This window comes from Amblyomma americanum, chromosome 11 (assembly GCF_052857255.1).
Source record: "Amblyomma americanum isolate KBUSLIRL-KWMA chromosome 11, ASM5285725v1, whole genome shotgun sequence".
Lineage (NCBI taxonomy): Eukaryota > Metazoa > Arthropoda > Arachnida > Ixodida > Ixodidae > Amblyomma > Amblyomma americanum.
The window spans coordinates 104,913,157-104,938,616 of NC_135507.1; the positions used below are offsets into that span (position 1 = coordinate 104,913,157).

The window sequence follows — 25,460 nt, forward strand, 5'->3', positions numbered from 1 at the left end:
GGCTCAGGAAGTGCCAGCTGTGCTCTCAGGATAGAGTCAAGCCACCTCCTGCAAGGCCGCTAATTCCTTTTGTAAGACCGGCGAGTTGCCCAAGTGCTCTTCACCAACCTTTTGTTGAGAGGTTAGCACTTATAAGCGGCCTGTCATACGATCAACATACATCCATCCAACACGCCCAAACGGCGAATTTGCAATGCCAAATGAAGCGCCCGTCTATAACGCTCCTCTCTTGGTACCGCCCCGTCACATGTCACGTGCGCCTTCTACAGAAGTCGTGCGCTGCCTTTAGCACTGTTTCGACCCGAAAGGCACGCCAAAGAACAATTAAATAAAACCTGCTGGCACTAAGGCCGTACTCGAAAGCAGCAGTGATTTTTAGCTAGATTTAAGGCTGCAGGCTAAATAGTGACGGTGTCATCCCAAACCACACAACTTCATCTTACAGGCTAGAGCTATTCCAAATTAAACTAATTTCATCAATCAATCAATCAATCAATCAACCAATAAACCAATCAATCAGTCATATAACCAAACAATCAGTCAATAGATCAATTTTTCTCTGCTCTCTGTAGGGTTTTGCCACTGTGTGCAAGGGTGTCGGATGCTTGCGCAGGCTTTCCCCTGCTGGGCGGCAAGCAGCCCAGCGGCTTCCCCCTCTCCCTGCTGTACGGGCAGCCGTCGTCGTACCTGCTCGTGGGCTCGGCGCCCTTCATGCCACTGCCGCCGCAGGGAGACCTGTCCCGGGGGCTGCTGTTCCCGCCGCTGCACGCGGGCTTCGACCCTCTCGCCAAGGTACTCCACGCTGTACGTTGCCCCCACGACGAACGCAGAATTGAGCCTTCTGTCTGACGTCACTTTCATTCCCTCTCTCTCTCTGTACCGCTGACTCAGTGGCTGCTGTCTGACGCGAAGGGACCAGTATTATTTCTTCTACATGCGCGTGCGAAATTCGTTAGCGTCGGACATTGACGGCGCTAGTGACCTGGAAATAAAATAGTTGGCCAGTCAAAATGGATATGACTTGAGCGAAAGTGCAAAGAAACTCGGTAAAAGCAAATACGTGCACATCAACACGCTTCCTCCTCATATTCGGATACAGAAGAATTTTAAAAAAGTTACATTAAAACCTCATCGCGAAGACCGAAGAGGAAGAAATGGGCTTGAGCAGGGCATGTAATGCGAATGCATTATGTGGACAACAACAACAACAAGATAACCACCCTCGACCACCTCTGTCACGGAAACTGAGTAGCCCATTTTTTTAGGTCATGCTATGTTTGCCGCATGCAATTTGCAATACAAGTATAGTCACCAACTGGTTATGGCGAATCCCCCTTGTGGGTATGTACTATTTTGTGCAGCAAACAACAGCAATCAGCAAGGTAACCGATGGGCCCTTTGAGTAACGGAATGGATTCCAAGAGGAGGCAAGCGTGGACCAGTGGGTCTCAGAGATACGGGTTGGCGGAGGAGATTATGAAGTTGGGGGGGGGGGGGGGGGGGGATACGCGAGAGGTTTTTGTCCTTTAGTGCCCATAGTAAGGCTGAGTATGACGAGGGTGATGACAATGCCCACTCACGCCTTGCGACCCTTGGCGGCGACACAGGAACGCATGGCGTCGTGCCTGGACCTGGCGGCCCGCTCGTACGCGCACCAGCAGGCGGCTGCGGCGGCCCACCAGAGGCCCGGCTCGAACAAGGGCGGCTCGTCTCCCCACGACGTGCGCAGTCCCCTGCTGGGCGGCCCGACGCTGCCTTTCCCCCACGGGCTGCACGACCGGTGGCGGTCGCCGCACAGCGTGCCCGACCTGCTCTCCACAGCCGGGCCAGGCGACGCGGGCTCCCCGCCGTCGCCCTTCGGCCAGGACCGCAGCGGGTCGCCCGCCAAGGGACTGGACCTCAAGAGGACAGACCACCTGACCGGTAAGGGGCGCCGAATTAACTCCGCACAGCTTACGAGAAGAATGCGTGCAGCACCAAGTGTGACCATAGGTCGGCGAACTCACTCATGAGTCGACTCGCTTAGGCTTACTCGGGCTCATTTCATACTATGGTCTGAGTCGTGAGTCCGGACTCGCACTCAGATCATGATCTGAGTAGTCAGTGAGCCCGGACTCGCGTTCAATGCACGATCTGAGTAGTGAGTTCGGGCTCACATCCAGATCATGATGTGAGTGTCGAGTACAGGCTGACATTCAGATCGTGATCTGTGTCCTTTTGATTCTATCAAATCAAATAAGTCCATGATGTGAGGTTGAACAATCCCACGATCCCAAGTGAACCCACTATGACAATTCGGCACGAGTTTGCAACGTTCATAAACGAGAGTTTCCTCTGCACTCGTATTAATGCATACGGTTTTGGTCGAGATGATGGTAATGAACAATTTCATGGTTTCATGGTTTGTAATTTATGTGGCTGCTGCACTCTAGGACATTACTAAACGGCGAGAATAGTTTATTAGTCGCCGCGCTTGGTATCGTTGGGCATTAGCTGTGGCTTGCGGTATCGCGGTTGCTCTGGTTCTTCCTTCGCTATATTTATTTGGTTGCCGAACACATGCAGCGGTCTTAGATCTTTATGTCCCGCGACCGGCAGCTACAGGCCTCTAGGCTTCTGAGCCAGGCCAGGCTATAGGCTAGCTGCAGTTAAGAACTCATCGCATCACCGTGTTTCTAACATCTTTTTTTTTTACATTTTGGGCACGAAACTTGAGCTGTTTGGCGTAAAAACGATTAAGCTGTCCGATGTGCGAGATTATAGCAGACTTGAGTCAAGGCGAGCCTGGGTGAGTCATGAGTTTAAATGTGCAAATGAGCCAGATTGAGTGAGCGCAGATGGGTCGTGAGTCGAAATGAGTGAGCCGGGTGAGTAATGACTCGAAATGAGTGAGCCCAGGAGAGTCGTGAGTTTAAATGAGTGAGTCCAAATGAGTCGTCAATTGAAATGATGAGCAAGCCTAGATGAGTCGTGAGTCTTAGTGAGACGTGAGTAGCTATGCGTGGTTGACCCCGGATAAGTGGTGAGTCTGAGTGAGCCCAAGTGAGCTGTGAACCCAAATGAGTTTCAGCTCATGAGTTCGAGTGAGCCCTGGCCTCTGTAAGTGTGAGTTTGAGTGAGCCCGTAGGTTGACCAAACTTTTATCAGTGAGCCTGAGTGAGCACTAGTGATTTTGCCGAGGTATGAGCGTGACCGGTCGTTTACCACTGTTGCATTGTGAATTCCAGGGACAGCTGAGGTGGTTCGAGATGGCTATTCCAGTCAGAGTGTTTAGTAATTCCCGTTCAGGATGTAAGATCTATGTAGCTTTTATGACGCTACACTCGGATTAGCTACACGGGTAAGCTTTGGTGAATGTCTCGCGACTTCACGAAAGATGTCATTGTATCCGGGTCAGTCAGTGACTGGCGTTCTGGCCAATTAGCGTGGCGTGTTCTCATGAGGCCATGCGGAAAGCCACTCCATTCTGACGAGCAGCACTGCGTGTCGCCATGAGGTCATGTTTTGCTACACCGTCGACACCGGCGCCGCTGTAAATTTCGCAGAAAAGCAGAAATAACTAAGGCCGCCGCCAGCTAAACGAGGACAAAGGAAAGCGCTCTTTTCTCTGCTGAGGCCATGCGCCCATTTTTCGGCTGGTCTATGCAGGCCTTGTAGTGGGTAGTCGCATCAGATGACGGTGGCACCGCTATCTCTATCATTTCTTGACCCCAGAAAAGGCGACAAGTCTGGCAGTCTGTCTCAAGCGCCGCTTACTGTGCCGCAAGGATACGCGCACCCTGAACACGCCTCAACACATATCAGCTTCAATCCTGCGTGAGCCGTGGCGTGCAGCATTTCATTAAGTGCCCCGATTAGTGCCAAACATTGTCTCTGGACACATTTCAGGTGCGAAGTGTTGCGGGAATGCTTGCAGCAGGCCCCGCACACCAGGACCTCGTACTTAGCACGTGTCTAAGCAGCGGCACATTAGGCAGGAAAAAGTTTCCTCGTCGTGTGAGGTTCGTTTACCGCAGTGGTTGGGTGGGTACGGGTGGTTCTGGCTTGGAGGAGACATGTTGCTTACATTTGCTCTGAGTGATCATCAAAGAGCAGCGGGCTCGCCGTTTCAGGTTTCGAATTCCTAATCTGAACGAGCGTTACAAGCTTGAACATCGAGTGGCAATTATGCTAGTTACGAAAAGACTAAATGCGCACGATGATCATATATGGAGAGGGCACTGAGATATGTTTACAGTGATGGCAACTGAAGGGAAAAAAGTCAGCCGCAGCAGATTGGCTTGCATGTGAAGCCGTAGATAATCGTGACTTGCATAGCCTACGTTATGTGAAATTCAGGCGCCTGAGCTTTCAATGCAACGAGCTAATGTCGTGGCGAAAGAGCTCTGTAATGTCAGACAATGTTCTGGAACTGACAGGCGGGTTATTAGAACCTAATTAAGGCTCCGTGTAGAGTGCTAGCCGGGCGCACAGAAGGGCAAGGCAGGCAGCATGCATATCACGCTAAGCAATTTGTCACCCATAATGGTGTAAATCAGCTTGTCCCTAGATGAACACCCATTGGCACCCATTGGGGGTAACAGAGGGTGCAGAGATCAGCACCCTTGAGGAAGGGAATTGATGTGGTGCACCCTTCCAGAAGGGTGCTGATCTCTGGACCCCTTTTTAGCACTCACTAGGTGATAATAAGTGTTCGTCTGGGGACAAGCTGATTTGGACCCTTGTGGGCGCGAAATTGTACCCGCCTGTACGTGCGTACAGGCGTGCAGGCAGGTACCGATGGTTTGGGTCACGTACTCTTGGATGGGGTGGTTTTTTGCCGTAATTGAACCATGCATTCCTCGCACTTTTTTCCCGAAAAATGGTGTCTAGCATGGTTTTCCCATGCCAAATTTCTCCCCCCCCCCCCCCCCCCATAAATGAGTCCGCCCTTGTAGACAAAGTTGGTAAAAAGCTCGCAGGCCACAAGGACTGTTTTTGAGCCAGTAGTGGAGCACCTACGGCAACCCCAAATCTCAAAGCCTCTGGAGGACGAGAAGTCCCATCCTCACCCCTGAGAATCTTGATAGGCTCTTTGGCACCGCAAGTGCCCGACTATGCATGGCTCGAAAGCGGAACCTGTGGCTTATTGGGGGCTTGTGATCAGCCCTGTATACACATGCATCTCCTCGTCCTGCCTAACTGTCTCCGCGCTTCTGCTCTGGCCGTACCAAGAAGGCAGCGGAGTCCGCACGTGACCCTGTCCTGGTGCGCTCAGCGAGTTCACTTACTTCACTGGAACCGGTCAGAACGGGAACCAAGGTCTCGCTCCGTATCGCACTGTCCCGTGTACACGTACACGTCGTGAGTGACAGCGAGTTTTTCACGCCCGAGCCGGTTTAATTCGAAAGCGATCGCTAAAGCTCTCCGCACGATCGCATACGTTTATGAAAACAAGCCCGAATGTTTCAAGATCTTTCTCTTCTCTGCTTTTTTTTGGGGTGGGGGGGTGGGGGGGGGGGGGGGGGTAGAGTCGAACAAGCACGGCCAATCTTTATCGAGGCAGCATGGTCGGGTGACCACCGCCGCGACAACTGAAGCGCGTACAGCGGGGCACACAGTCGTATCCACACAGGATATCGCACGCACAAAAATGGACGAAAAGAGGAGAAAAATTAGGACATCTTTTAGAAAACAGGAACACACGTGACAAGGAAAATAAAACGCAAGAATGTAGCGGCATTGCAGCAGATGTCACCGCCAATTCTCAATCGCTGAGGTTCCACTGCCTGACAGAGCTCGCGTTACCCGTCGCGAACGTAAGTAGAAGTGGGGTCAGCGTGGCCACTTTTCTGACAGAAAGAACGGAACAACAAAAGAAGGCGGGAAACTGTGAAGGCAAAAAAAAAAGAGGAAGCAAATACGGATGCACGTTGCTTCAGCAGGGTTCAAGCGCGGACGTATACAAAAGAAAGCTTTCGGGCTCTGCGAGGAATAAGTTGTCAGCGCGGCTCAAAACAAATAGTATTGGGAGCGACGGGCTTGTGCTGCATGAGCGGGAGATGTTTCCATCAAGCACACAAACAGGAACACGGGATGGTCGATGAGGATGGAAGGGGAGGGGGGTAGACGGACGCACAAAAGCGATAAAAAGAAATCAAATACTGAGAGAAAGAAAAAACAGAGAGGGAGGGAGTTGAAATGGCGTCCAAATACAAAGCGGCAAGAGATCGCGCGAGCCAGCCAGCCGCCCTTGCACGAATGGATGGAAAAAATAAAGAAAAAAAGGTAAGCATAAATAGATTATATACGCCCTTTGCAAGGGAAGCGAAAAGAACAAACACTTGCCCCGGGACGGGTCGAGCTGAAAACCAGAAAAAGAGATGATGGTTGTACGTAAAAGGAAGCATACAACTCTACATGATCGAGGCAGTGTGGCGTATATCGGGAACAGATAAAGATTGTATAGCAGCGTTGACAGAAAGCATTATATAAATCATGCCCAGATAGAAGAAAGGAAGAAAAAAAAGCGTGAAAGTGTGGGAGCTCAGAAAAGACAACCGTTGCGCTAGGCAGTCCAGCAGACTGATCACGGGTTCAACTGGTCTTAAGGTTCGATTTGGTCTCTTGGGAAGAAAACAGCAGCATCATGAAAATTAAAAAGTTCCCGCAATCAAGTGGCAAGCTCTAAGGGGAAATAAAGCGGACAAAAGCCGACAAAAATTTGTGGGGTGTAACATAAAAGCAACGCGAATAATCCGGGTATGGAAGATGGAAACGTACGCAAAACGTGACTCTCGTTATTTGTCTTCAATTAAATAAAACGTAATGAAGGGCAAACTTTTAACTCATATAATCTGTTGGTAAAAATAAAACCACTACCGAATGCCCCCTTTTCAGCTGTTACCTTGTTGAGTTTTCATTCACTGTTTTTACTCGTATAAAACTTTACCACCTTTTTGTGAACATTTCTCTGTGACAAGTAGAACAATGGCAGATTTCATGCGAAATTATTAACAAGGAAAGTGCGACGTTTATAAAAAATGCCAACTTCAAATGCAAATTTTTTTGCCAGTTTAGAGTGCAAGTATAATGTCCAAATTTACGGGGTTTTAAATCTCGTATATTTATGGGTGTTAAGTGTAAAATGACTTTAAATGATGCGATTTTGGGGCGTTACCATCATCATACAGCACTATTTGACGTGTCAAGACACTAACACTATACGTGTGTTTCTTTTCCTTTTGTCGCCATGATTGATGTTTTCGAATATCAAATAAAGCAGAGCTCACAAGGAACTTCGCTATATACTAACGTAATGACTAAAAAGCTTCGGCACGCCAGCACGCAAGCGTGATATTTTCATCTTGTGTTCACTACGTACGTTAGTCTAAACACACTGAGCCCCCCTCCCCAAGAAATGTGACCGCGAGAACCTTTATTTCACAGTTTTACTCTCTCTGGGCCGTAGCGTCACGTCTGCGAAGCAAGGAATCATGGTTAGGCTTAGCAAGTCAGAATTCTATTGTCGGCTTCTTCGTCTTTGCATAGCCCGTCTGGTAAATCTCCTTCTTTATAAGTCTACTGTTTGTCGATGACGTATTTCAAACGAAGTCATTGGCAAGTGTGATAAAAATATTAAATAATGTATGCATGATTGCAATAATCACAAGCCAGACGTAAGAATTAGGCCCCTTGCGGCTGACGATCGCCACGACAAAGAACGTAAGTATCCCTATTCACTGTCACTACCATATGTCAACATCAGCAGCCTCGTGTCAAAACGCAATCTGCTCTCTTCCTTCCTATAGACAATAGTGAACAGCACATCATCAGTCTCACAGAAACATGGTCTTATGCCAACGTTGCTGATGATTACATTCTTCCCGCTGTACATCCCTACAACGTATACAGGTATGACAGTATTGATAAAAAAAGCGGTTGTGTCCTTCTGGAAACAAAAAAAAAGCAGTAACATCGTACTTACCGTGAATTCAAGTCTCGAAATTGTCCAGGCCACCTGACTAATACCTTCAAGGTACTGATAGGGGCCTGTTAGCGCCCGCCAGATTCTAGTCTTTCTTAGGTTAGTGAGCGGAGTATCAGTATTATTAAGGAAACTGAGTCATGTCCCACTGATAGCGTCTATCTCATTGCAGATCTCTGTTATATTTAATCAACTCGGCTCAGCTATCATCATCTTGCCATATATCGACAAAACTGTCCAACCTGACGCTTGATTACAACTTGTCTCAAGTCGGTAACCTACCCACCAGTGACACTAACATATCAGAACTTATTCTTACAACCGCACCGGAAACTATAAAAGAAGTAAAACAGCTGAATGGGATTCGACGCTCAGCAACTAGTTCAAATAAATATGAACATTCCAGACTCCTGGTCTGTTTATAGGTTTGGTGAGAAAGAAGATTCACGATTAAAACCAAGCTAATTCCCAACTATGAATACAGAACTGGAAACCTTCTTTTACCATACATTAAAGTCTTCATTTAACAACTGATGTATTAAAGAAAATTTTGTGCTCTTTAGAGATAAGGTTTCATCTTTCTGCAGCCAGTTGGTGCCTCCGATCACAATAACTAAAGATAACTAAAACCCTTGTTGTATTAGATTGCTTTATTAACTGAGGAATAAAAGGTTAAGCGTGCGGGTATGCATTCTCTTTGAAACACATACGATGACCGTCTGAAAACGTATTTCGCAATGGCATGGTAGTACTTTATTTATTTATTTACTTAATAATACAGGAGGAGGTGCCAAGGTTAAAAACCCTTTAATAGACATCGTATGCAATATTTTCATTTAAAAATTAATAAAAAGCGGCTAAAACAAAGTTCTAAAGATGCTCGGAATACGTGCGAATAGTTACAACGAAAATAGCAAATTTATATTTTGAAGTTAAAAGTTGCGTGGATACATGTGTGATAAAAACATTGAAACTGACGACGGAAAAAACAGAGTATTGGAACATAACAGCAAAAGGATGCTTGAGATCAAACGCTGTATACAGATAAAAAATAATTAGAATAATAGCGGTGAAAATAGTTTCAATATTTATAAATGCTGTAATATTTACAATATCATATCAAATTGCGTTAGTACAATAAGCTGATATTATTTAATTTCTTCTTGAATACCTCATATATTGCGCAAGATTTAGTTTCATTAGTTAATTGGTTATAGAATGGTTTGCTTTATGGTTTATGAGGGTTTAACGTCCCAACGCGACTCAGGCTTCAGGCACTAACTTCTTCACTCTAATCAACATGGATTAGAAAGAGCCTTTCCTTCTAAACACAGTTAGTCGCAGTAACTTTATTTGCATTTTATTTTGAATGATAACCTGCAAACTCTTTACATATTTATTGACATCGCCATATCTTTCGACCGCGTAGGTGACTGCTGCGTTATAACTAAATTGTCATCATTCCGACTAGACTCGTCCAATTATCGTGGCTTCGTTATTTCCTCTCGTCTATCTATATTGTTCATATTTGTCAACAATCCCTCCTCTAATCTTTCCCTTGTTGCTTCCGGTGTTCCGCTGGGCAACGTGCTCGGTGTCTCATTAATTATTTGTTTAAATTATCTACTTGATACCACAACTCCCTGCTTGCGGATTTTCGCGGATGATTGCATTTACCGTCCTATTAACTTACTTATGGCCACCTGGTAATCGAACCAGATCTTAAAGTTATTAGCAATTATTGCGTCACAGGGTTAATGTTCCTTAACGTATCACAGTACATGGCCATGTAATTCAGCCGCAAACACAATGATTGTAACTATGTATACCTTATTCTAGATGATTAATTACTGTCTCAAGGAAGGCAGGCGGGCGCTACGTCTCGTCTACCTTCATTGCGCCCGTGTGTTTCGCGGCTTTAACCAAAGGGTCACGTATCTCGTTACAGTCGGGTAGATGAATTTAAGTACCTTGGCGTAACGATGAGTTTGAATCTAAGTTGGAGCCCGCACATTAATAACATAACCTCAGTAGCATCTGAAGGAATAAGGCTTTTAAAATACCGGCTAAAACATGCTTCCACTAAAACAAAGCTTGTGGCGTATACTTCCCTAGCGCGTCCATTGCTCGAATGTGCTGACGTACTATGGCACCCGCATACGAAAATGGATGCCAAATGTATAGAGTGTCCAAAAAAGAGCGCTACGTTTCATTTTCAACGCCTACGGAAGACAGGTATCGATATCTGATCTTCTTAGCCGTTCCGGTTTACCCACTTTGGAATCTCGTCGCAAAATGCATCGCTTAAAAATGTTATTCGACATCGTCAATAATCACACCAGAATAGACTTTGACAATTATGTGCAGTACAACGGAACACGACAAACTCGGCACAAACACGATAAAACAATTGTAGTGCCCAAATGCAGAACCACTGTATACAAATAGTTGTTCTTTCCAAGAACGATAGCCGATTGGAATGCGTTACCTCGCGAAGTGGTCACCTTATCTTCAGCCGAAACATTTTTATCTGAATCAACCCCAGCCGGTCAAGTTAGGGTGTTTGGTTCGATTCTGGAGTGTTGCCCTTGTCGCGCTCTGTTTTTAATTTTAATGTAGCGTATTTGTTACTCGTCCATTATTTGAGTTGTTCACAGAAATTTTGCTGCCTGCCTGCAGGCCTTTTTCCCCCTTTTTTTAGTTGCTGAGAAAACACTGCGCAATTGTATCCCCACTCCTGCCTTGGCCACCAAAAGGTGGCTGGCAGTATTGAATAAGTAAATAAAAATAAATATCTCGATGTTAACCATCAGATCTTTCATGGTGGTTCGATATTACATTCATAAACTATATCTTACCTTGCTTTTGTTCGTCCATAACTTGCGTTTTCTTTCTTCATTTGATCTCCTTACCGTAACAACATGGACGTCATGCTACAATCTATTGGAAATAGCGCAGCAAGCTATAACTATCATTCCGGCATCTCTCAGATTACAGTTGATCGTTCAGTGCAATCTTTAGGCGCACGCCATCACATCACCCTGTTAATGCTATTTCTCAAGTATGTAAACTTCAGTAGATCATGTTCCTTTCACCTCGATTTTCAACCACGCACATCTAAAAGCTTGCATAATCACCTGAGTTTTATACGCGCCTATGGTGACAAATTAGCTTTAAGTTCATCAGTACTTCTTCGAGACGTCAGATTAAGAAATAACTGCACCAGACCATCAACGGTTGTCTGTTTAATGCAGATTCATTCCATCACCAGCTCATCCCACATTTAGCGGAAGCGGCAGCCTCACACAACTTCGTTCACATCTTTTAGTATTTTTTTTTTGCTTAAGTGCTATTTCGATAATATATTTTTACTCCGGTTTTGATTTTCTGTTTTTCGCTCCCCATTTCTTTCCTCTTATTTGTGTGTAGTATTTTATTTACCATATCCTCAACCGGACTATATCACGACTTGTTTGGCTGCACACCGATAACACGTGCGACGAGCAATTTACTATTGTGCTTGAACATGTGCCACGTATTTTGCTTGTATCGTTATTCTTTCTCTGTCATTTGGTATAGCGTTCTCTACTCTAATCATGTGTTGAGATTTTTCATTGGTTAATTGGTTCCAGGTTGGTTTGGTTTATTTTTTATGAGGGTTTAACGTCACAACGCGACTCAGGCTTCAGGCACTAACTTCTACGCTCTAATCCGCTATGGACAGCATTCCTTGTTCGTTTTTGTTTCTCATTCTGCTTACAAATGCACTCTTCGAAATTTGGCTAGTAAGGTACTTAAGGAGCGCAAGGTTGGGTAAATGCTTTGCGAGCGGTTAGCACAGGTACGAAGCAGCGGTATGCCTTTATTCTGAGCAAAACTCATAATTACGAAAGAAGGGAACGCTGGCGTATGAGAAGGTCAAGTTAAGAAACAGCCGACAGAAGCTGAGCGAGTCCTAAAAATCACATCTCACTAAAGAAAACCTAAACACCGCTTCCACGGCTCGCTGTCCAACAGGCCAGCCAAAGGAAGCAAGCACCGTTTCGTTTCCGGATCGAATGACCCGGTAAAAAGAAATGAGGAGCAAGAGAATCGATTTGTGGCTTGGCAGGCAACAATCCGAAACGTTCTTGCGTTTTCTTCTTCCCCGCTTATAACCGTCCCGCCCCACCACACCGCGAGGGTCTTGCTCAGCGTTCAACTCTCGCTTCATGTCTCCGCTGACAGTCGAGTCAAGCCGCTACTACATCGGTGGCACAAAAAATAAATAAAAGAAAAGTGGAGCCCATGGTCGCGGCGTAATAGTGTGCTGATATGAGCGCTCGTCCATCTTGGTCCCGGGGCTACTCGGACGATGGCGCGGGTGCTCGAAATCGGACTCGCGCGCAATCAAAGTCCCCTCCCTCATACACTTCTACCCGCGCCCAACGCCGCGACCTCTCCCTCTGCGACCGCCGTCCCACTCTGACGTCCGTTGCGTCATGAGCGCCGCGCCGATCTGACCGCAGGTTACCGCAAGCCAACAACCGATCGCTCCGTTCCCTTCCTCTTTGCTCTCTTCCGCACAGCCCCCCTGCCCTCCGCGTTGCTAGATGCTCGCTGAAGCAGCATCGCAAGCACAGCCGCTTAGCAAGCGGGGCTGGAGGAGGATAGGAACCTAGCCGGGGTCGGGGGCCACAGATGGATTGTCCCGGGCAGCGTAAATTGAGAACAGCTCGGACGGATTAGGGCTAGCCATCCGTCGTCGTCGGCGCCGCTCCGTGAGCCTGGAGAGGGCGCGCTCGAACGCGCTGAAACCCGGCTTTGCGATCCTTCTTTTTTTTTCTCGTTACGCTGCCTCCGCATGCTTTGCACCATTTTTGTTGAGTTCGTTTGCTGTGGCGTGTGTGTTGGCTTGCTCGCGTACTTGTACATGCCGGCTTTTTTGTTTGTTTGCCAACAACGGATGTCGAGGGACGGTCTGGGGATTGTCATGCATAGCCCCTCAGGACACGCAGGGACCGCACCTGGAGGCAGTGTGGTTCGTTCAATGTCCTCCCCGTAGCCGCGCCTGTCATTCATAGCTCTGCATTTCCGGACACAAAGAGCACGACTAGAAATGGAAGCACACTGTACAAAAATAAAATAAAACCCTGAATACAACAGTAGACGATGGAGCGGACGACCCCCCGCAAAGCTGTCAGCGAGTGTCGTCTGCTCGCGGACGATGACGAGAAAGCTCGCGCTCGCCTTTTTCGTCTGCATCGTCTTTGCCGCTGATTGCGTGCATACTGTGCGCCTGTCGTGCGTAGATCAACCTCCCTCAGGTGGACCCGAGTGAATGTCTTGTTGCATAGGCGCTCGCTCCCGACGCTGTTCCTTTCAACCTGCCGCGACCCGGAAGAATTTAGCTGGTTCGAGCTGCGAAAGAAACCGATCTCGCTTCCGTCCGTCCGTCCGCGACAAAGCAAAGTAATAAAGAAACGTGGCGTCCCTTCCCCTGCTGGTCCCGTCAGTTCTGGTTCGAGCCCACTCTGCTCGGCCCGTGTCAATTCCGCTCGCGGATCAACGGTCGGCAGCGGTGGCTGAGGCGGCGGTAGCGCTCTCCGACTATCCAAAAACGAAAACAGAACAAGGCGGCGAGAGAAGTGGGCTTTCTTCTCGGCCGAGATTCCATTTTGAAGCGAACGCGCCTCGCTTGGCGGGGATTGCGTGCCTATCACTTCTGCGCGGCGGGTGAAACCGTCCCGCAGCCCCCGGCGCCTGGCTTCGAGCATCGGGCCATCGACCCAGAGACACGCCGCCACGCTTCCGCCCCCCCCCCCCCCCCCCGTTCCGCGTTATCTTTATTCATAACATCTATCTTTTTCTTCATTTTATTCTTTTCTTTTCTCTCTCTCGCTCTCTCGGTTTTCCCCAAGCAAGTTTGAGCGATTTTTTTGTCTTGTTCCCCTGTTTTTGGATTGCGTTGAAAAGGACGTCCGAAGATCGCTTTTGCAAGGGTGTCTGTCTGCCCCCGCGCGCTCTTTCGGTCCGACCGCCGCGCGTGCCTCGGGCGTTTGTTTGGGCGTAGGGAGACGAATACAGGCTTGTCTGTTTGCGCCCACCCCAACCGTGGAAGCAGCAGCGCGGCTTTGGGGCGAAACACTTTCTTCTCCGAGCAGTCGCCGTCGCAGTCCTGTTCTCCTTGCAGCCGATGAATGTTTCTTCTTTTTTTCTATTCCCTTCTTCCCTTCTTGCACTGCTGACGCCGCCGCAGCTGTTTCTGCTTCCGAGAAGGCCAGCCTGTTTTCAGCGTTGGTGGTTTTCCTTTCAAGAAAGCCGCTCGTATAAACGGTTTATCCATCAGCAAAACGGGCTTTGGGTGCTGCACTTTCTATCTTTCCGGCTCTCTCGCCAACCTCATGCGCGTTTCTGTGTTGGTGAATCTGCACTTTTTTTTTAATGTCGTTGCTTGTTTCCCTTATCCTCGTACTTTACGCTGTATTAGTGTCACGCATAGTGAATACATATTTATGAGTAGCTTTTTTTTTCGCTTTGATTTTTATTGGACAGCACCCAATGTTTGAGCTGAGAATCACTTTCCAGAGCTTGCCCTGTAAAACTAACAACGTCCTGATGAAGCCAAGTCCTCTTGACGAATCACTGGCAAGCACCATGAGGTTTTACCTCCATTGTTCACTTTGTGATAACGTCCTTTTAGGAAAGCTGTTCACATGACATAAGCTCGCAAAGGCTTGTTATCTGAAAAGCGGAGAGAAAAGGAGTGTCTTGCTTGATAATGCATCTTCCAAAGTCTTGAATATACTCTAGAGCTTCAACACAAACAATGGGAGCAAATTTGCGACCGCATGAATGGCAAGCTCGAGTGCAGGAAAACTTGGCATCTGCTAAGGCACCTTCTTGACCCCACAGAGGCTAAATCAACTAAACGAGGTCAACTTATGAGGTTAGTGCATCAGTACCAAGGCACCACAGAGGAGTTCTTAACGGAACTACGAGATCGATACTTAAACACAACCTCAGGTGGACCGCTGCCAAACTATCAGGGAACACCAAACGAGGACTTGGACGCTGAGATTACGGAGTCGGAAGTGTGGCTTGCCATGGGGCAACTACGCACCACGTCTGCAGCCGGGCCTGACGGTGTTACTAACAAAGCACTTAGAAACTTGGACGCAGGGTCAGTGACAGCACTCACTGATCTCATGAACAAATACTGGACAGACGGAAACATTCCACAAGAATGGAAACATGCAAATATTACATTCATTCCAAAGCCAGGCAAGAAATTGTGTATAGAGAATCTACGCCCAATCTCTTTAACATCCTGCTTAGGAAAGTTAATGGAACATATAATTCTCAATCGGCTACAAGAATACGCTGAGGACAATAACTTACTCCCTAACTCCATGCTAGGCTTCAGGGCTAATATTTCTACTCAAGATGTTATGCTGCAACTCAAGGCAGACATAATAGACATGGAACGCAGCAGAGGAACTAAAGCCACATTAGGCTTGGATTTGAACAAGGCGCTTGATAATGTCACGCACGATGCTATCTTAAAGAATCTCTCGGACATCAACCCAGGGGAAAGAACTTTCCAGTACATCAAGTCATTTCTCAGTAACAGAACGGCAGAGATAGCAGTGGGAGAGATTAAATCAGACTCTATCTCACTTGGAGGTAAAGGAACGCCACAGGGCTCAGTCCTGTCACCCTTCCTTTTTAATCTCTCACTAATTAAAATTCCTTCTAAATTAGCAGCCATCCCGGGGCTGCAACACACATTCTACGCAGATGATATCACTTTATGAACCACAACTGGCAGCGATGGTCAGATAGAGGATACCCTGCAACAAGCTGTGGACATAATACAAGACCTGGCGGGTAAAGCAGGGCTAACCTGCTCGCCCTCAAAGTCCGAATTATTTCTAATCGATACAAACCAAGGGACCCTCGAGCAAAAAATTACAAACCTCCGCCTCCACTGAAAATCTGGGTGGAAGGGCTCCCTGTAAAGGAAGTTCGAACTATAAGAATCCTAGGACTCTTCCTTCAGTCGAACCGGAAGAACAAGGAAACACTACAGAAACTCCAGACAACCGTCAATATGACGGTAAGACTAATTAGACGAATTGCAAGCAAAAGGAAGGGAGTGAAGGAGACAGAACTTTGCAAAATAGTACAAGTATTTGTAATAAGCAGGCTTGTCTACGCACTCCCATACTTAAAATTAGACAGTAATGAAAAAGCCAAAGTAGAGTCTATGATTAGAACAGCATACAAGGTAGCATTAGGGCTACCGAAATGTACCTCCACCGAAAGGTTTCTGGGCTTGGGAGTACACAACACCTTAGACGAGCTTACAGAGGCACACTTAACAATGCGGAGAGGCCGGCTTTCCCGCACCAAAGCAGGAAGAACCATATTTGATCGTTTAGGACTAGGCATACAGTTGCCACCCCAAGATACCAAAACACAGATACCTAAACGCATCGCTAAGGTATTAAGAGTTAAGCCACTAGCTAAGAATATGCATCCTGCTCACCACGAGGGGAGAAGGGCTAGGCCAAAAGCTCTACACAACATATACAACCAAGATGAACATGCAGTATATGTAGATGCCGCAGAATATCCCCAGAAACAAGCGTTCGCACTAACGGCGGTGGATACGCAAGGTAAACTGATAAGTCTCCGGCACTACCATAACGAAATCCTCGGAAACGGCAGAAGAGGCGACAATCGCCCTTGCTATCATTAACACAGAAGCTACTACCATACTCAGCGACTCTAAATTTGCCATACGCAATTATGCGAGGGGCAGAATTTCTCAGGCAGCAATGAGCATATTGGGTCAAACCAAAGACTTAGAATTATTGAATTGATATGGGTCCCGGCTCACTCGGGGAACCCTGGTAACGAAGCGGCACACATAGCAGCTCGAGGATTCATCAGCCGAGCAGGGGACGCTGTCGTTGCTGAGAGTTTTTCGAAGGACGGCCTATCATCTTTCACGATATTACTAATCATTTTAAACTTGAAAGGAGGATATTCCCTCCTCCAGACAAAGTATTTAATAAGGAGCAGGAGACCACTTGGAGGCGACTCCAGACGCGATCCTTCATGACGCCTTACCTGTTGCCAAAATTCTACCCCGGTGAATACGACCCTGCATGTACATTATGTGGTGATTTAGCCACTTATGATCACCTATTGTGGAATTGTAAAGAGGAGCCGCCCCCGAAATCTCTAATACAGGTTTCTACTCTCGAGCAGTGGGAGGCCGTGTTGGTCAGCTCAGACTTGGGCGTTCAAACCCGGGTCATTGAATGGGCTACCCAGGTCGCTGTCAGCCGTGGACTGACAGCCACCTAGCACGGATCGTCTGCATTCTGCTTTTTCTGACGAATTAAATGTTTTCCAATCCAATGCATGTATCATGACCAGCATTCCTGAACATGCAACGTCGAGCGCCACCTCATGGCTGCCGTTAGTGAATACGGCGTAAGCCAATAGGGATACCCTAAAATTCTAATTTTGAAAAATCTGGAGAGTCCCGGGTAGATTGGGCATGAATAATATGGTGATTTATGAAGTGCTTCCTGTGCTCGCAGCGACTATTTCCGACGGATATATAAAATAAATGGTATGTAACGAAAATCCAAAATTCCTGTTACGGTAGTGTTCAGCGCTATGCGGCCTCTGGTGGCAGCCGTGCTAGCTGGAAGCGCTTGACCAGGTTTCCTGGCCTCGATAGGTATGACCTACACTTCACTAGCGTCAACTCCCAAACCCCAGGATGTTGCCGCGAATCTTTTCAGTGTTTGTTCATTCTTCAAAGCGACCGGCGCGCCGCTTTATCGCTTTGTTTGCGACGCAAGACGCCACTAGATTTATCTTTATTGATCACAGCCAGGCAGAGCTGATCCTACGTTGCTCCGGAATGTTCTAGTAACTTTGCACTCTTCGCTATCAGCTTTAAATTGAGCACGGTCGACAGCGGCGGACATTCTGTTCGACGACCACCGAGGACGCTTGTCGCTTCGCCGCCGCCGAGTGATTCAGTCCACTGTGGGCGCAAGTCAGCCCAATGAACAGTTTTCTTTTAGAAGGCACTTTTGTCCTTCTTCATCGCTCCTTCGACTGAGGTGACAAATTTCATGTCCATCGCTATGTTTGGAGGGCACACTCGAAACATGAACAGGCCTTTATGGGAGTAAAAAGGAAGCATGTCCTCTCGCGCACTCTCTTTTATAAAAGGGAGTGAGCTAGGGGACAGCTTACTTCCCTTTTTACTCCCTTCTGTTTAGAGTGTATTGCTAGTGAACACTTTGGAAGTGAGCTTTGGGCGAGAGAGAGCGTTTTGCTGCAAGCGTTCGTCACGAGCGGACGTGCGATTCATGGGCTCCGTTGACAATCTTCGATTGTGGCGGATTAGAATATTGGATCACCATATATTTATCATCCACGAGTTGCCTTCAACGCCTGACACGGCCTGGTACCACCAGTGAGCCTGTGAGTGCCACATTTTCGGCGCTACAGCCTGTCTACTTCTCGTCACCCCGTGAGGAGCGCTAACCCTAACGGCCAAGGGGTTGGGGTGCCTTATCGCCGCGGAGACGCCGGTGCGCCCGCGGATGCGCGGCATAGCGTTCGCGCAACGCGGGTCTAACGACGCTCGCCAGTGAGTGCTCCCGCTTCATCCAGGACTGCCACGACCACGATGAATTCTCTAAGAGGCTACGACCCGACGGAGATGGACTTCAGTCATGTACCAACATCCCAGCAGCAGCTGATGCCCCCGCAGGATCTCCCGAAGGACGACAACAGCCATGGCTGGAACATATGGTCCCGGCGCAACAACGACAGAGCGGCGCAAGCTAAATCCACACCTCCCAAGGAAGAGCAGGGGAAGAAAGAACGCCGAGAGCCTCCTGCACCGAGACCTCCGCGTCTACCGAGTCTCAAGAATTTTCCATACAAAGTCATCATCCGACCTAAAACCACGGTGGATCTGCAATCTGTGGCTCCACGCTCCTACGATCTCGAATTAGGGATCCAAGCAGCCCTCAACACCCCTCTACAAGAAAAGCCAACGCTGCGCGTTGTTAGCCAGCAGAACATTATAATGGTGTGTACTCACTGTGAGGAAGACGCGTTCCGTCTCGCCAAGCTTAATTGTCTGTACCTCGACGGCAAGAGTATAACGATCACCGCCTACGTTGCCTTGCCAGAGGATGTTTGCAGGGGTGTAATACATAATATCAAGCCTGAAGTGAGTAATGACTCTATCTTCCAAGACGTCTCCTCACCCAGCCATACAATCCTGGGAGCGCGCCGACTGGGCAAGACTACGTCGGCAGTCATCGTCTTCGCCGAGCAGAAGGTTCCCTTCACGGTCAACTACGGGTGGTCAGAGCGCCGCTGCTACATCTACCGTAAAACGAGGGCTGCTTGTATCAACTGTGGAACGCCAGGTCACCGAGCAGACGTCTGCCCGAAACCCAAGGGGGCTGCTTGCCAAACCTGTGGAACGCCGAGTCCAGATGAGACGCTCGAGTGTACACCCGTTTGCGCGCTGTGCAAGGGTCCACACAAGACTTACGCAAAAGACTGCAAGGAGAAATTCCAGAGACCGCTGAACAAGAACACTAGTACCGCGTCATCAAACGCGTCATCAACAACAAAACTTGAAGATCAAGAAGGCAGGAGCAGGACGAGGCAGAAGAGGCAGCCTACATCGCGACGGCGAGGAGTGTCGTCATCAGTCTCCCACTCTCGTTCCGCCTCTCGCGGCCGTTCGAGCTCAAGACGCCGGGCAACAGGCTCCAACCAGAACGCCAGTCAAGTGGAGGCGGGTAAAGAACAAGGGCAGGAGAACCTCAACAAGCCCATCGGGGCGCTGAAGAAGACGTCCTCGGGCCAGCTTTCAGATTCGAAGGTGAGCTTTGCAGAATGGCCTCCCCTTCCCTCCTCCTCCCCTCAGAATAACACGGAGTTAGCAGCACTCAAAAACGAGATAGAAAGTCTGAAAAAACAAGTGACCGCTTTAACAATCCAAAACCAAGAGCTTAAGCGAGCAACTACTAACGCAATAACGCCGGTAGCTCAGCCGACTCCTGAAAACCAAAAACAGCAGGCAGTACCTAGCTCCCAGCCTGCCTTAGGCGAGGTCTACCAACAAATCATCCAAGAACTGAGGTCCTTCAAGGAGGAGTTTCAAGCTTTTCCAATTTATGTGAACGCTCAATTCCAAGACATTCGAAATCAGATTGCAAACAACCGACGATACACGGAGACGGCAATTTCTGGACTTCGGAAGGAACCTGCGTATAAAAGGCATAAGTCGAAATTCGCTCGTACAATGCACGTGGACGAACCATCCGATACGGATTCAACATGCCAGCCAAACCTGGAGTAAAGATCTGGCAGTGGAACTGCCGGGGATACAGGAGAAAGCAGGCTGCTCTTAATCTCCTTCTATCTCAGGAATCTGACCCACCGGCAGCTATCCTAATTCAAGAACCCCACCTAATGCCTATGAAGCTCCAAGACTATGTGACTTATCAGCACGACCAGTTAACTGCCACGTTAGTGCACAAATTATACACTGCCATATTGCACGACACTTTCGAGCCGGATGTTGCGCACTGCTATATAACTATTCTTCCTCTCCAGAGAGGAGCGGCAAGCACGCACGTATTGAATGTATACAGCCCTCCAAAAGACAGGAACGCACAATTGGGTTCCCTCATAAAGAAATTTCTGACCTTAGCGGGCCATGCCCCCTGCGTGATTGGAGGCGACTTCAACGCACCACACCCTTCATGGGGCTACCCGGCGGCGACACCGAAAGGCAGAAAACTAGAAGAAGTAGTGGCGCAAGAGGGGTTATCGATCCTCACCGATCCCACTTACCCTACGAGGCTGGGAAACAGTGTCAGTAGAGATACATGTCCTGACCTGACGTTCACCAAGAACATACAAAACGCCATTTGGAAGAATACCGAACAGCACCTGGGAAGCGATCACTTCATACTCTCTCTGGAGATAAGCACAAACGCGTGCAAGCGCAAAATAGGTATCGCAAGAGTTACGAACTGGGACAGGTGGAGAAAGGCCCAGGCATCTACTGCAAATACTATTACCGACCTAGAGGAATGGGTTAAAGATGAGGTGCACTCTTTGAAAGCCTTTACAAAAGAGGTCTGCACGACAGAAGATTGCCCAGCGGTCGATCCGCACCTTCTACATTTATGGGAAGCGAGGCACTCATTGACAAAGAGATGGCGCAGACAACGGCTTAACCGCAAACTCAAGAAAAAAATAGAGGAGATAAACAAAAAGGCAGAATCCTATGCCATATCCTTAACCAGACAGAACTGGCATTCGCTCTGCGATGGTATTCAGGGGAAGCTAGGTGTGTCAAAGACTTGGAAGCTCCTACGTGTCCTAATCGACCCCAGCAGCAGCAAGTCGGCCACTAAAGACAGGCTCACGAAGATCGTACACACCACCCCGGGTACGGACACAGAGTTGATCGAAAAGCTCAAGACCAGGTATCTGTGCACGGACCAAGTCGTGGAACAGCCGGAGTATCCTGGACTGCCCAATCCCAAGCTGGACCTCCCACTCACGAAAGAAGAAATCAAAGCAGAAATCGCGGCCATGAGAAAAAATGCAGCTCCAGGTCCAGATCAAATAACAGCGAAGCTCTTATTTAACCTCAGCGATGACACCATCACCGCGCTGGTGGAATGCTTCAACGAGCAGCATTGGGCTACAGGAACGTTACCAATATCCTGGAAGACAGCCGAGGTTCGGTTCATTCCGAAGGCGAACAAACCCCTTAAACTGGATAATCTACGACCGATATCGCTGACCTCGTGTTTGGGGAAGCTCATAGAGAGGGTCATCAACACGAGACTGAGTAGATACTTAGAAGAAAACAACCTCCTACCTAATAATCAATTCGGCTTTCGCCCTCACCTATCGACACAGGACGCCCTCTTGTACCTGTACAAAGACCTCCTTGAGACACCTCCCAAGTCACAGACAAGGGCCATCCTGGCACTTGATTTGAAAGGAGCATTCGATAACGTTCTACATAAAAACATCCTGCAAAGCCTCGCCGATACCAACTGTGGCGCAAGAACCTACAACTATATCAAAAACTTCTTATCAGTCAGGCAAGCCACTATAAACTTCGGTGGAATAAAATCAGATCCCATCACTCTAGGCCCGAGGGGAACTCCGCAAGGGGCGGTACTGTCACCCCTCTTGTTCAATTTGGCTATGAAAGATCTACCAGGCCTTCTTTCCGAAATCCCCGGCGTCAAACACACATTATATGCGGATGATATCACTGTCTGGTGCAACTCGGGGAGTGACGCCGAGATCGAGGAGCGTCTTCAAGCAGCAGCCGACACGGTGGACCGGTACGCCAGGGAGAGAGGTCTCCAGTGTGCGCCGGAAAAGTCCGAGTTGCTAATCCTGAAGAACCCGAGGACACCCCTAGCGCAGAACATCTCGGTGTATATAGAGAACCACCCAGTACAGAAACCCACGGAGATCAAGATACTAGGGCAGTATATCCCGCAGGGGCGACAGAACACCACCACTATGAAGAAGCTTACAACATCCACCGAGCAAATCCTCCGCATGATACATCGTATCCGAAATAAACACCATGGCATGAAGGAAAGGGACACCATCCGCTTAGTGCAAGCTTTCGTGATCTCTCGGATAATGTACGGGACGGCATTCCTTAACCTCTCCAGGTCGGAAATTGAAAAGTTGGAGGTACTCATCAGGAAAGCCTACAAGACGGCACTGGGGCTACCAAACTCCACGCCAACAGCAAAGCTCATGGCTCTAGGAGTACATAATACCCTCAAAGAGATGTGGGAAGCACAATGGTTCTCACAACTGAATCGGCTCGCACTCACAAAACCCGGCAGAGAACTGCTCGATAAAATCCATGTTAATCTGCCCTATACAATTGACCAAAGGGAAGAGGTCCCACGCGATGTGAGAAGACGCATAAACGTGCACCCCATTCCGCGGAATATGCATCCCGCATATAACACCGAGAGGAGGAAAACAAGAGGTGAATCCCTGCAGAAGAAATGGGACAAGCAAATTAACACCCTTTACGTAGACGCAGCAGGACCAAATAATGGAGTCATGACTATTGTGGTCTCAACGCCTTCAGGGTCGATGGTGAACTGCGCCTCGGTGAAAACATCTAACCCCACTCACGCAGAGGAGGCAGCTATTGCATTAGCTGTAGCATCTAACCCCAACGCCGTTGTGCTCACTGATTCCCAGAACGCCTGTCGAAACTTCAATAACGGATTCATTCACAAGTCAGGGTTGTCATTGCTGACTAAGCATCCACCCAACCAGGTCTCAGTAATCTGGTTCCCCGGTCACCTGGAACTACCAGGAGGAAACGAAGCCGCCCACAGGCATGCCCGAGCTCTTCTATACCGGACGTCTCCCCCTGATGACCATGAAGGGTGCCGCGACCTAATAGGCTTAGCAGTGTATGCTGACAATCTTGCGCCATACAGAACAGCCAGAAAGGAGTACCCAACACCACACAAATCCCTCAACAAGTTAGAAGAGAACACCCTTAGGAGACTACAAACCAACACCTACCCAACACCAGCTAAATTACACCAGTGGTACCCTACACTATACTCTCCACAGTGTCCACATTGTGGAGCGGTAGCTAACCTCTACCATATGGTGTGGGCATGCCAATATAATCCCTTAGTTGACCCCATTCCCAACCCCTCGGAGGAGCAGTGGGAGGCTATTCTGCTCAGCGATGATCCTGACCGTCAGCACTGGCTGGTGGGGAGGGCCAGCGCAGCAGCAGCAGCCAGTGGACTACCGGACTAGGCGGTCCACCCACATGTTCGGAGAACATTGAAGAAATAAAGACGTTTGTAATCAATCAATCAATTGGGCGAGAGAAATACGCTCTACAGTATAGGACAGCATGCCGTAGCTCGGCTTGTACAGCGACGGGACACGAGGAGTTCATGGGTTCGGATCCCGTTTGCTGTTTATAGCTGCTCATTTCTTCTAGTTTTCTGTGCAATCGTCTTTTATATATAATTATTACAGTACCAATATCTCAGTCCAATAACACCGCAGTAAAAAAAAACGATAAAATTTTTCTCGGCCGTGCTTCGATTAAGTCGGGGTTGGTCGTTTTCTTTTGAGGATTCTACGGCTTCATGAGAACTCTTGGACAACATCGAGTGATTTCTTTTGAAAAGATTTAATGGTTCTATTCAGCAATCAATTAAACTCCGTAAAACAAAAACAAATCAACCTTTTATTGGAGACAACGAACGGTAAGTAGGTAATCAATTTCTTAAACAAGCTAGATTCGAAAGCTATCGTGTAATAAGACATCGAATGAAGTTCCCATGTTGTTACAGAAAGTTGTCACAATTTCCGCAGCCTTTGGGCAGGCCACTGGTTAAGATAGAGAGAGAGAGAGATAAGGAGGAAGAGGGAAGGGACGTTGACCAGAAGGGTGTTCAGGTTGGCTACCCTGCACTATAGGGAAGAGAGATGGTGGGATTGAGAAGGGAAAGATAGAAGGGGTTATGGGCACAGTCACAATTGCTCCCTCGAGCCAGTCGCTGTCAGGTGGCAAAAAGGTGCCTTGTAAGCCTTGAGGGCAGTCGATTGTTGCAGGCACGGCCCTAGGATCTTATCCTCTGTTCATGGGCGAGGATTGAGGCTGTCCAAGGCACAACGCAGCGTACGACTTTCGGTCGCCAAAGTAGGACACTCACACAGGAGATGCACAATTGTCTCTTTGCGGCCACGTCTTTCACAAGCAGGGCTGTCGGCCATCCCAGTCCACAACATGTATTGCTTTGTAAATATAACACCGAGCCATAGACAGCAAAGCAATGCTGCTTCTCGACGCGGTGTATTGCTAGGAATACAAAGGCGCAGTGCAGGGTCCAGTGCCCTGAGGCGACGGTTGAAAAACAGGCCAGTGTTCCGCGCATAAACTGTGAGCTCCAACGCCAACCTGCTTGAGCAATAGCAATCGTGATTCTGAGAGCAATGCTGGAAATTATGACGACAAGTCTAGACAATATCAATGCAGCTGAAAAGCGGTTTTTCTACTCCTACGATTTCTTTTTGAGATGTGTGTCATCTTGTCAACCTTACGTCAAGCGGTGTATATTTGCGCTTAAGGTACGCGTTTATAATGCTGTTCTCGTCCATGCAGCCGTCGTCTTCTCCACGCAGTTCAGAAGCAGCTGTTCCAATAATCGACAGGAAAATCACACAAGACGGCGTAAGCCTTTTCCGCCTGCCTGCTAACTCGCTCCGTTCATTTCCCTGCCTTCTTTTATTATAACCTCGTCTTTGGATAACCTACGACAAGCCCCATACACCGACCTATCAGTGCGGGGCTCTTCCTTTCGTTCCTTCCCGGGCCTTCGCCCCCGAGGTTGTATCGATCAGGGGC

At 48.3% G+C, this 25,460-nt stretch overlaps 1 protein-coding gene across 2 annotated transcripts in view; it reads left to right on the plus strand.

Annotated features, from left to right (window-relative positions):
- The window catches only part of LOC144111507 (uncharacterized), a 93,549-nt gene that overhangs the window by 45,330 nt on the left and 22,759 nt on the right, over positions 1–25,460 (plus strand). For both annotated transcript variants that reach the window (XM_077644832.1, XM_077644833.1), the window contains exons 3-4: positions 614–804; positions 1,608–1,923. In XM_077644832.1, coding sequence (XP_077500958.1) covers positions 614–804; positions 1,608–1,923 — 507 coding nt within the window. The remainder of the gene's footprint in view (positions 1–613; positions 805–1,607; positions 1,924–25,460) is intronic.